The 11,847-nt window shown below is 65.3% G+C and overlaps 1 protein-coding gene across 1 annotated transcript; it reads right to left on the bottom strand.

The window, feature by feature from the left end:
* Nucleotides 1–784: 784 nt before the first annotated feature.
* On the bottom strand, nucleotides 785–8,250 carry CDC25B (cell division cycle 25B). Its single transcript, XM_015850260.2, is given in 15 exon segments — nucleotides 785–1,244; nucleotides 2,042–2,173; nucleotides 3,083–3,229; nucleotides 3,231–3,242; nucleotides 3,345–3,383; nucleotides 3,385–3,444; nucleotides 4,490–4,537; nucleotides 4,617–4,731; nucleotides 5,534–5,703; nucleotides 6,098–6,172; nucleotides 6,487–6,621; nucleotides 6,720–6,839; nucleotides 6,926–7,009; nucleotides 7,131–7,167; nucleotides 8,207–8,250. Coding segments are annotated over 15 exon segments (1,326 nt in total). The 5' UTR covers nucleotides 8,218–8,250; the 3' UTR covers nucleotides 785–1,103.
* Nucleotides 8,251–11,847: the final 3,597 nt, after the last annotated feature.

Below are 11,847 nucleotides of genomic sequence, written 5' to 3'. Positions count from 1 at the left end.
TGTGGGGGTCTATGGGGCTGTGGGGGGGGTCTCTGGGTATCTATGGGGTGAGCAGCCCCCTCCCTTGGATGGGGGTTTCCCCACGTTCCAGGCCGCCCTTTAGGCCGGTTCTTTGCCCCCCCCGTTACCTGCCCACCACCAGCAGCTGCTCCCTGCGGACCAGGCGGCCCCGCGGGGGGGGCCCGAAGCTCCGCGCGTACAACAACCGGGGCGGGACGGGACCGGAACCGGAACCGGAACCGGAACCAGAACCGGGAGCGGGACTAGAACCGGGGCCTGTTGGGGGGGGCCCGCCCGGGGAGAGCAGCACGAAGGCCAGCACCATGGCAACGCGCCGCGCGTCACGTGACGCGGAAGTGAAGGTGGGATTGGATAATGCGGCTGAACCGGAACTCGGCCGTGATTGGCGAGGAGAAAATCCTCGGCTATGATTGGTTGCTATAGGAGAGTGGCGCGCCGGTCATCACGTGACGCGGAAGTGAAGGTGGGATTGGATAGTGCGGCTCAGCCGGAACTCGGCCGTGATTGGCGCGGCGGAAAATCCTCGGCTGTGATTGGTTGTTTTTGGGAGAAAGTGTAGCGCGCCACAGGATGCCCGGATGACACCTTACAGGTGAGAGCGGCGCGATGCCATTGGCCGAGGTGAGTGCGGAAGTGCGCGCTGATTGGTGGAGATTGTGGATAAGGAAGTGGGGTGCCCGGTACCGCCCGGTTCGGTTCATCCCGGCCCGGTTCGGTTCGGCCGCACACACAGACACACACAGACACAGACACAGACACACACGTTGATCCGGCCGGGCCTCGGCCCCGTTTATTCCCGTTGTCAATCTTGGCCCGGGTCGCTCCACAGCCGCCCCCCCCCAACCGAACCGGCTCCGAACCGGGTCCGGTTCCGTTCGGGCCGCCCGGAGCTTTAAGTGCTTTCAGCGGTTCCGGTCCCGGAGCTGGGGGCTCCATGGGGGGCGCAGCTCAGGCCTCCCCCCGCCGCCCCCCCTCCGGTTCCGGTTGGGTTCGGTTCCGGTTGGGTTCGGTTCCGGTTCCGGTTGGGTTCGGTTCCGGTTGGGTTCGGTTCCGGTTCCGGTAGGGTTGGTTCCGGTTCCGGTTCAGCAGCGGTTGACCCTGCTGTACAGCTCCCTCTTGCTGCGCTCCCCCGCCCACGTGCGGCTCTTCATGCGGCACATGCGCAGATCCTCCTTGAAATCCGCGTGGTGCATCGGCCGGTACGACTGCGGCTCGCAGTGCGCCTGCGCGAACACAGCGCCACCGTCAGCTCCGTCACCTCCATCAGCCCCATTAACTCCATCAGCCCCATCAGCCCCCCCAGCACCATCAAACCCCAGCCCTACCACCCCATCACTCCAATGCTCAGCCCCCCAGCCCACCATCAGCCCACATCAGCCCCCCCAGCCTATCATCACCTCCATCAGCCCACCGCAGCCCATCAGCCCGCATCATCAGCCCATCATACAGCCCCATCAACCCCCGCAGCCCCAGTCGGCACCTCACTCGCCATCATCACTATCATGCACGCCCAGCCCTATCAGCCCCCATCTAGCCCCCCAGCTCAATCACCGCTCCCCCAGGCCCCCATCAGCAAGCCATTATCTCTATCGAGCGCCCCCCACCCCAGGCCTCCATCAGCTCATCATCAGCCCAATCAGCACCCCCCGCATCAACACCCCCCAGACCCCATCAGCCCCAGCTCCATCAGCTCCAATCAGCGCCCCCCAGCCCCATCACTCAGCTCCATTAGGTCCCCGCCCCATCAGCCCCGCCAGCCCGCATCATCAGCCTCATCCCTATCAGCCCCATCATCAAGCCCCTTCATCAGCCCCCAGCCCCATCAGCTCCATCAGCCTCGCATCATCACGAGCCCCATTAAGCTCCATCAACCCCCCAGCCCCATTATCATCCCCATCATCAGCCCAGCCTATCAGCCCCATCATCAGCCCCCCCAGCCCCATCAGAACCCCCTAGTGCCCATCAGCTCCATCAGCCCCCCAGCCCGGCAGGGGATAGGATGTGACGGGGTGTGTGTGACCTGGTACTGAGGGAAGAACTCCCTGTACCCCCCCTTGAGCACGTAGAGCTCCGGGTAAGTGCAGCTGCGGGCCTGGTTACACGCACGGTCCTTCTCCCGCCACGAAGGCGGCACCTGGGGTGAGAAAACAGGCTCAGAGGGTCCCAAAAGACACCTCCAAACTGACCCCAGCCCACAGATACAACCCCCCCACAGCCCCACAGCACCCCCATCCCCACAGACCCCCCCCAGCCCCACAGACACTCCCCCCAGCCCCATAGACCCCCCAGCCCCACAGCACCCCAGCCCCCCCCTCCCCCAGCCCCATAGACCCCCCCACACACAGACAACCCCCCCAACACCACAGACCCCCCCAGCCCCACAGACAACCCCCCTCAGCCCCATAGACACCCCCAGCCCCACAGACCCTCCCAGCCCACAGACAGACCCCCACAGCCCCCCCAGACACCCCTCCCCCAGCCCCATAGACCCCCCCACACAGACAACCCCCCCAACACCACAGACCCCCACGCCCACAGACACCCTCAGCCCCACAGACAACCCCCCCTCAGCCTCATAGACCCCCCCAGGCCCCAGGACACTCCCCCCCCAGACCCACAGATAGCCCCCCCCCTCAGCCCCACAGACACCCCCCCCTCAGCCCCATAGACCCCCCCCAGCCCCACAGACACCCCCAGCCCACAGACCCCCCAGCCCCACAGACCCCTCAGCCCCACAGACCCCCCTAGCCCAGACAACCCCCCTCAGCCCCATAGACCCCCCAGCCCCACAGACCCCCTCTAGCACCACAGAGCCCCCCTAGCCCCACAGACACTTCCCCCCCTCAGCCCCACAGCCCCCCCGGCCCCACAAACACTCCCCCCCCTCAGCCCCATAGACCCCCCAGCCCCACAGACACTCCCCCCCCCGTCAGCCCCATAGACCCCCCCCAGCCCCACAGACACTCCCCCCAGACCCACAGTCACTCCCCCTAGCCCACAGACAACCCCCCTCAGCCCCATAGACCCCCCCCAGCCCCACAGACCCCTCAGCCCCCCAGACCCCCCAGACCCATAGACCCCCCAGACCCCCATCCTGGCCCCTCTCGGAGGAAACCTCGCAGTGGAAGATGAGGATGACTCTCTTGCTGGCATTGAGGGGCACGATGGGCTCCTTGAGCAGGAACTCCACGTCCTGCTCCATGGGCAAGGTTGACAGCGCCCTGCAGGGGGGGGAGGAGGAGGAGGAGGAGGAGGAGCCTTCATCCCCGCCCCCATTGGAGCAATGGGGCCGCCCCCAGCCTCAATGTATCGCCCCCTGGTACCTTGATGTGCCCCCCCTCGTACTCGTAGGGGTAGCGGCAAGTCCACGATCACGCAGCTCTCGATGGAGCTGCTGAAGGTCCCGCTCAGCACCGCCGCCATCTGGGGGCACAGAGCACAAACGAGCCTGTCACCCCTGGCAGCAATGGGGGGCTGGGGGGGGGCTGTGGGGCTGAGGGGATAGTCTGTGGGGCTCGAGGGGGTCTGTGGGGCTGGGGGTGGGGTCCAGTGGGGCTAGGGGGTCTGTGGGCTGAGGGAATGTTCTATGGGGCTGGGGGGGTCTGTGGGGCTGGGGGGGTCTATGGGGGCTGAGCGGGGTCTGTGGGCTGGGGGGTTCTGTGGGGTTAAGGGGGTTGGTGTCTGTGGGGCTGAGGGGGATCTGTGGGGATGGGGGGGGGGGGTCTATGGGCTGGGGGGGGTCTTGTGGGCTGGGGAGTCTGTGGGTTGAAAGGGTCTGTTGGGTTGACGGGGGGGGGTCTTGTGGGGGCTGAGGGTGTCTGGGGGCTGGGGGGTCCTATGGGGCTGCCAGGGTTCCTGTGGGGCTGGGGGTGTCTGTGGGCTGGGGGTTGTCTGTGGGTTGAAAGGGGTCTGTGGGGCTGGAGGGTCTGTGTGGCTGAGAGGGGAGGTGTCTATGGGGCTGAGGGGGCTGTGGGGTTAAGGGGGTCGTGTCTGTGGGGCTGAGGGATCTGTGGGGTTGGGGGGGTCTGTGGGGCTGGGGGGGTATCTGTGGGGCTGGGGAAGTCTGTGGGGTTGAAAGGGGTCTGTGGGATTGGGGGGGGGTCTGTGGGGCTGAGGGTGTCTGTGGGGCTGGTGGGGGTCTATGGGTGAGGGGGTCTGTGGGGTTAAGGGGGTCAGTGTCTGTGGGGCTGAGTGGGATCTGTGGGGATGGGGGGGGTCTATGGGGCTGGGGGGAGGTCTGTGGGGCTGGGGGGTCTGTGGGGTTGAAAGGGGTCTGTGGGGTGAGGGGGGGTCCTGTGGGGCTAAGGTGTCTGTGGGGCTGGGGGGGGTCTATGGGGTTGAGGGGGTCTGTGGGGCTGGGGGTGACTGTGGGGTTCAAAGGGGTCTGTGGGCTGAGAGGGGAGGTGTCTATGGGGCTGGGGGTGTCTGTGGGGCTGGGGGGTGTCTGTGGGGCTGAGCCCCCCGTTACCATTTCGGGGGAGATGTACTTGAGGTCCTGGTGTTTGCCCTCCACCGTCTGCAAGCAGGTACGTCTGTACGAGGAGGGCCGGTGTTTATGGGGGCGGTGACGGGTCTCAGCCCATCCCGGTCCCGACCCGTGCCCCCCCACCTTTGGAGAAGTCCCCGATGAGCTCGGGCCGGTCCGTGTCCAACATGTTCTCGAGCTGCTCCTGGCACAAGGACCTGGAGCGCAGCAGCCGCCCCTTCTGCAGGTACAGCCCCCCCAGCCCGGCCGTGGGTCAGCAGCACTAAATGCACACGGACCCCCACAGCCCCACAGAGCCCACAGCCCCCATAGACCCCACAGACACCCCTCCATGCAAAAGACACCCCCCACCCCAGACCCACGACACCCCCAGCCCCATAGACACCCCCCCAGCCCCACAGACCCAACCCATCACCACTCCATCCTCCCCCACAGAGTCCCCCCAGCCCCCAGACCCTGCCCCCCAGCCCCATAGACACACCCCAGCCCCTCAGCCCCCCCCCTCAGCCCCAGAGACCCCCCCCCTCACCCCACAGACCCCCCAGCCCCACAGACACCCTCCATGCCAAAAGACACTCCTTCCCCAGCCCCACAGACAACCCCCAGCCCCATACGACACCCCCCAGCCCCACAGACCACCACCTGTCCCCATCCATCCTCCCCAGCCCCACAGACAACTCTCCCCCCAGCCTCCACAAGACCCCCCTCATGCAAAAAGACACTCCTCCCCAGCCCCACAGACACCCCCAAGCCCACAAGACCCACCCATCACCATCCACCCCCCACACGAGGTCCCCCCAGCCCCTCAGACCCTGCCCCCCAGCCCCATAGACACACCCCAGCCCCCTCAGACCCCCCCCTCAGCCCCACAAACATCCCCCAGACCCAGAACACCCCTCAACCCCACAGACCCCCCTCAGCCCCTCAGACCTCCACCCCCAGCCCCACAGACCCCCCCCCAGCCCCACTGACATCCCCCCAGCCCCACAGACCCCCCCCATCCATCCCCGTCACCCACGCCGGGCTTCTGTCCCCTCCCCCTCCCCGGGGGTCCCGGTGACGCTGCGGCGCCGTTTGCTTTGAACGGGGCTGTCGTTGTGCGGCCGCTCGATGCGTTTCAGGATGGGCCGGATGACGCTGCTGGGCATGGACGGCGAGCGGAACAACTGCCGGCACTTACTGCGCTGAATGGGGGGCTGATGGGGGGCAATGGGGGGGTCGGTGTGTGGGAAGGGGGCTCACATCCCACTGACTGCCCCGGCATCAGCGTGGGGGGCAGCAGCAGGGCTGCCAGGTCTACCCATTGGGTTCTATGGGGACGATACTGGGCTGCCAGGTCTACCCATTGTGTTGTATGGGGACGATACTGGGCTGCCAGGTCTACCCATTGGGTTCTGTGGGGAGGATGTTGGATTGCCAGGTCTACCCATTGGGTTGTATAGGGAGAATGCTGGGTTGCCAGGTCTACCCATTGGGTTGTATTAAGGACACTGAACTGCCAGGTCTACCCATTGGGTTGTATGGGGAGGAAGACGGGCTGCCTTGGGATCCGGACCCCCCCTCATGGTCCCCATGGGGGGCTGCACCCACCGGCTCTGCCTCCTCCTTCCTGACCAGGGGGGCGCTCAGCAGGCTGGCCATGCCTGGAGGCACCTCCGCTTCACCCTAGAGATGCAATGGGGAGAGAGGGGGGTGTGAGACCCCCAACCCCCCCCAGGGTAAGGTTGGAGAAGCAGCTGCCCCACATCTCGGTGTGCCCCTGTGCCCCTCTGACCCCCCCTGTGCCCCTCTGACCCCCCCATTGGCTTTGGTGGCTGCCCTGAGCAAAGAGCAGCCCTAAATGGAGGGGGGGGGGCACAGGGACCCCATGGTACTGCAGCCATATGGAGGTGCCATGGGGGGGCTGCCATGGGGGGGCTGCCATATGGGGGTGCCATGGGGGGCTGCCATGGGGGGGCTGTGGGTCCCTCCCCCCCCACCTTCATCTCCTCCTCATCCAGGATCTCCATGAAGCCGTCATCCTCCTCGTCTCCCATGCAGGAGGTGAGGGAGCAGCGGCGCAGCACCACGGGGCTCTCACCATCAGGGACGTTCTCCTTCTCGGGGGTATCAAACTGGGGGGGGGGATGGAGATGACACTCAGACCCACAGCTGAGCTATGGGTCCAGCCCCACACAGCGGCAGGGACATGGAGCAGCCCCCCCCATCTCACCATGAGGTCTGGCGCAGAGCTGGGTCTCTGCACTACGTTCTCCTTCCCCATGTCTGCCCCCATTGCCTGCACTCTGCTGCGCTGCCCCGGCCTCTGCGGCTTCTTAAACACAGCCCCCTCCTGCAAAATAAATGGGGGGGGGCACAGCTTCATAGCAACCCCCTGACCCCCCTCTGTGCCCCCCCCCAGCCCCCAGCCCCACTCACATCATCCCGGTGCTGCCCCCCCCCCCTGTTGAAGGCGCAGTTGGAGACGTCCCGTAGGGCCGGGCTGCTCCCCAGGAGCCGTGGCTGTGGGGCAGAGAAAGGGGGGGGATAAAAGGGGGGGGTCGGTGCTGTGCGGCCCCCCCAGGACTGCACTGCAACCCCCCCCACCGACACAATTGGGCTGTGACCCCCCCAAAGCACCTACAGGCAGAGAGTGGATCCTGCGGATCAGGAACTTGTTGCTGCAAAGGGGAGAAAGGGAATGAATGAAGGTAGGAGAGGCGAGGTGGGAGGGTGGGATGGGGGGGGGAGGGTGAGATGCCCCCCACCACCCCGTGGGTCACCCACCCCATTGGGCACCATGCGGGCAACTTACTCTGGCGTTCGATGACTTTTCGCCAGCCTCCACACGCACTTCCAAAGCTGGGGCAAGTGGGCGCTAGAGGTCAGGGGGTCATGCCCCCCACCCACACCCCCCTCACATCCCTCCTCAGGCTGGGGAGGGGGGGGTGGTGTCTGCTGGGGCCTGGGAGGGGGACTGTCTGTGGGGTTGATGGGGGGTGTCTGTAGAGGTTGAAGGAAGGGGGGGATGCTGTGGGGTTGGGGGGCGGTGTCATAGTAGGGCTAGGGGGGGCGGTGCGTGAGTGGGAGGAGGGTCTGGGGTGGAGGGTTGTGGCGGGAGGGGGATCTAGCTGGGGATCTGGGGCTGGGGGGGCGAGTCTATGGCTGAAGGCGCGTCTGATGGGGTTGCTGGGGTGGGGGGTGTCTGTAGGGCTGAGGGGGCGGTCCTGTGGGGCTGGGGGGGGTCTGTATGAGCCTTGTGGGGGGCTCTGTGGGTACGTGGAGCTGGGGGGGGTCTGTGGGGCTGGGTGGGGTCTAAATATGGGGAAGTGCTGCTCTCAGGGCTCAAGCTTCGCTGGATTCCCAATAGGGAAGGGGGGTGGTCCATGTGTGTGGTCCCAGCCCCACTCCCAACCTGTATGCCTAATGCTGACCCCCCCCCATCCGCCATCTGTCCCTGTTGCTGCCACTCTGCCAACACGGCCGGCAGGGCTGGGGGGGGCGGCACAAATCCGAGCCCTTCACCCTTCGCCCCCCCCCAGACACCCGGAGAGCCGCAGCTTCCTGCCCCCCCCAGCACGCATTGGGGCTGTGGGTGCAAGCTCCTCACCCACTGTATAAAGGGATTGGGGGGCAGGGGGGGGGGCTGACGCACATAGCATCAGCCACTGCAGGGGGTGAATGCGAGGAGGGTGTCCGCCAGGGTAGGGGGGCAACTACATTGCCTCCATGGCCTCGGAGGTCCTTCCTCCCGTTGGGGACTCCAGACCCCACTCCTAATGGGGAACGGCAGCGCCTGGGGGTGGTCACACATGGTGCCCCCCCACTAACACATGGCTCAGCTGAGAGATGGATGGGGGGGGTCGGGGGGGGGAGCACCCACCAGCATCGGAGCCCTCGGAGTCCTGGATCAGATCCGAGTTGGACGCGAGCTCACAAGCCGGCAAGCGCAATGGCAAGGACACTCCCCTGGCAAGCTATCCTACCGAGAGGGGTCCCAAGTGGCTGCGCACTGTGGGGAATGGGGCACCCAAATTGTAAACCCCCCCGCACTGCCGGCCCCACAGACTGGGGACACCACGCCGCCCACAACGGGCACCGCAATCGCCCCCCCCCAGCACACCCCCCATCACCCCCCCATAATCCAACACCAGCCAATCACCCCCAATCCCAACCCAGGACTGCCCCGACATTCCCAATATCATCAGCCAACCGCCGGAGCCCCACCACCAATCAACAGCCCTTAAAATCAACCCCCCCCCAACCATCACCTCCCAAACGCCAGCACGTCCCCCTACGATCCGCCCCCATCCCACACCCCTCCATTCCCCCCCAAGCCGCCCAATCAACACCCCCTCACACCAAAAAGCAACACCCAATCCCCAGGACCCAAACGAAAGTCTCTCTCCAATCCCAACCCCCCCCAAGCCAAGACCTCCCCAACAGCCCCCAAACCAACACCCCCCCCAAAGGGCTCACCCCCATCCCAACAACCCCGCACCCCCCATAACCCCCCCTCAAAATCCAAACGCTTCCCAAAGTCCCCCAACCCACACACCCCCATCCCAAAACAGCCCCCCACTCCCCCCCAAATACCAAACCACCCCATACCCCCACCAACCCAATACCCCTCCATCCCTCCCCCACAAACCTTCCCAAAACCCCCACAACCCAACAACCGCCCCGAGTGCCCCACCACATCCCAACACCGCAACCCCCCCATCGCCCCCCCAAATCCAACAACCTCCCCAAAAGCCCCCCCCAACCCAACACCCCCATCACTGCCCCCCAAAGCCCCCCCAACCCAATACCCCCCTCATCCCAACACCCCCCCCACCCCAAAAGGCCCCCCATCCACCACATCCCCCCCATCCCTCCCCCAAATTCCAAGCCTCCCCAAAGCCCCCATAACCCAATACCACCCTTCCATCCCAACACTCCCAAAAACCCGCCCATCCATCCTCCCCCCATCGGGCCCCCAAATCAAACCATTCCCCAAAGCCCCCCAACCCAATAACCCCCCCAAAGGCCAAACAGCCCCAACACCCCCCATCCCAACAGCCCCCCCCACCCCCATTCCCCCTCCCAAATCCAAACCCCGCCAAAAAGCCCCCCAACCCAACACCCCGCCATCACTGGCCCCCAAAGCCCCCCAACCCAATACCCCTCTCATCCAACACCCCCCAACCCTCCCCCAAATCAAAGCTCCCAAAGCACTCCCATTAACCCAATACCCCCCCCATCCAGCACCCCCCCCAAATCCAAACCTCCCCAAAGCCCCCCAACCCAAACACCCCCCCATCACGCTCCCCCAAATCCCCCGCACCCAGTCCCCCCTAACCCAAATCCCCCCCACTCTCCCCCAAATCCAAGCCCTCCCAAATCCCCCACCCCAGTTCCCCCCCCCCCCCCCCCCGACCTTCCCAGCCCGGTTCATCATGTCCATATCTCGTGCCAACGTGGTGACTGGTGACATCGCCGCTCTGGCCGCTCCCCCGGGCCCCCCCCGGACCCGCAGAGGCCCCTCAACCCGGGCAGCTTATGGGGCCGCGGGGGCTCAGAGGCGCTCCGAGGACGCCATGAGAGCGATGGGATGGAGATGGGGGGGAGAATGGGGTAAGAAAGAGGAGAAAAAGGCAAAGCAAAAGCGGCGGAGTGGGACGGCAAGAATTAACGGGCCGCTCATTAACGCATTGCTGCCAAGGGGGGGGTAAAGGAACCGAGGAGCGAAGCGAAACGGAGCGGGGCAAAGCTGGGACGGGCCGGACCGGAGCGGGGGGGCGCCCGTAGGAAGAGACGGACGGACGGACCGGACGACGGACCGCCCCGTTTGTGTTCGAAAAAAACAGCGCCGTGACGGGGAGAGGAAACGCCCATGGGCGGAACCGGGAACCGCGGGGGGGGAAGGGGTGAATGGGGGTGAGTGGGAGGGGGGGAAGGGATGGGGGTTATGGGGATGGGGGTTATGGGGTGGGGGGGAATGGATTGGGGCATATAGGGGCTGGGGGTTATGGGGTGGGGTCATGGGGAGGGCCGAATGGATGGGGATATGGGGAGGGGGTGAATGGATGGGGGGGATATGGGCTGGGGGGGTTATGGGTGGGGGTGAGTGGTATAGGGGTATATGGGGCTGGGGGGTTATGGGGAGGGGCTGAATGGATGGGGGGATATGGGGCTGGGGGTTATGGGGTGGATGAATGAATGTGGGGGTTATGGGCTGGAGGTGAATGGCATGGGGTATATGGGGGTATATGGGGATGGGGGGGTTATGGGTGGGGGTGAGTGGTAATAGGGGTATATGGGGCTGGGGGGGTTATGGGGTGGGGCTGAATGGATGGGGGATATGGGGAGGGGGTGAATGGATGGGGGGTTATTGGGCTGGGGGTGTTATGGGGTGGGTGTGAATGAATGGGGGCATAAGGGGCTTGGGGGGGTTATGGGGGGGGGGTAATGGATGGGGTGATATGGGGAGGGACTGAATGGCAACAGGGGTATAGGGGCTGGGGGGTTATGGGGTGGGGCTGAATGAATGGGGGGATATGGGCTGGGGGGGATATGGGGTGGGGGTGAATGGCATAGGGTATATGGGGCTTGGGATACTATGGGGTGGGGGTGTTATGGGTGGGGGTGAATGGCATGGGGGTATATGGGGCTGAGGGGCTAATGGGATGGGGGTGAATGGCTGGGGGATATGGGGCGGGGGGCGTTATGGGAGGGGGTGAATGGATGGGAGGATATGGGGAGGGGGTGAATGGCATAGGGGTATATGGGGATGGGGGGGTTATTGGGCTGGGGGCGTTATGGGGTGGGGCTGAATGAATGGGGGGGTTATGGGGCTGGAGGTGAATGGCATGGGGGGTATATGGGGATGTGGGGGTTATGGGTGGGGCTGAATGGATGGGGGGATATGGGAGGGGGTGAATGGATGGGGGGGTTAGGGGCTGGGGGTGAATGGCTGGGGGGATATGGGGCTGGGGGGTTGTGGGGAGGGGCTGAATGGATGGGGGATATGGGGAGGGGGTGGATGGCAGGGGGATATGGGGCTGGGGTGGTGTATGGGGTGGGGATGAATGAATGGGGGGTTATGGGGCTGGAGGTGAATGGCATGGGGGTGATATGGGGAGGGGTGAATGGATGGGGGGGTTATGGGGCTGGGGGTGAATGGCATTGGGGGGTATATGGGGCTGGGGCATTATGGGGTGGGTTGAATGGCTGGGGGGTTATGGGGCTGGGCTGGTTATGGGGTGGGATTATGGGCGCGGGGGTGAATAGCTTGCAGGGCTCTATAGGGTTGGGGGGAGATTATGGGGTGTATGGTCTGGGGATGGGGCGTTGAATGGCTATGGGGTCTATGGGGGCTA

The sequence above is a fragment of the Coturnix japonica genome (genome assembly GCF_001577835.2).
Source record: "Coturnix japonica isolate 7356 chromosome 4 unlocalized genomic scaffold, Coturnix japonica 2.1 chr4random350, whole genome shotgun sequence".
Lineage (NCBI taxonomy): Eukaryota > Metazoa > Chordata > Aves > Galliformes > Phasianidae > Coturnix > Coturnix japonica.
The sequence above is the reverse complement of the archived record's forward strand: the minus strand, read 5'-3'. Positions and strand labels throughout refer to the sequence as shown.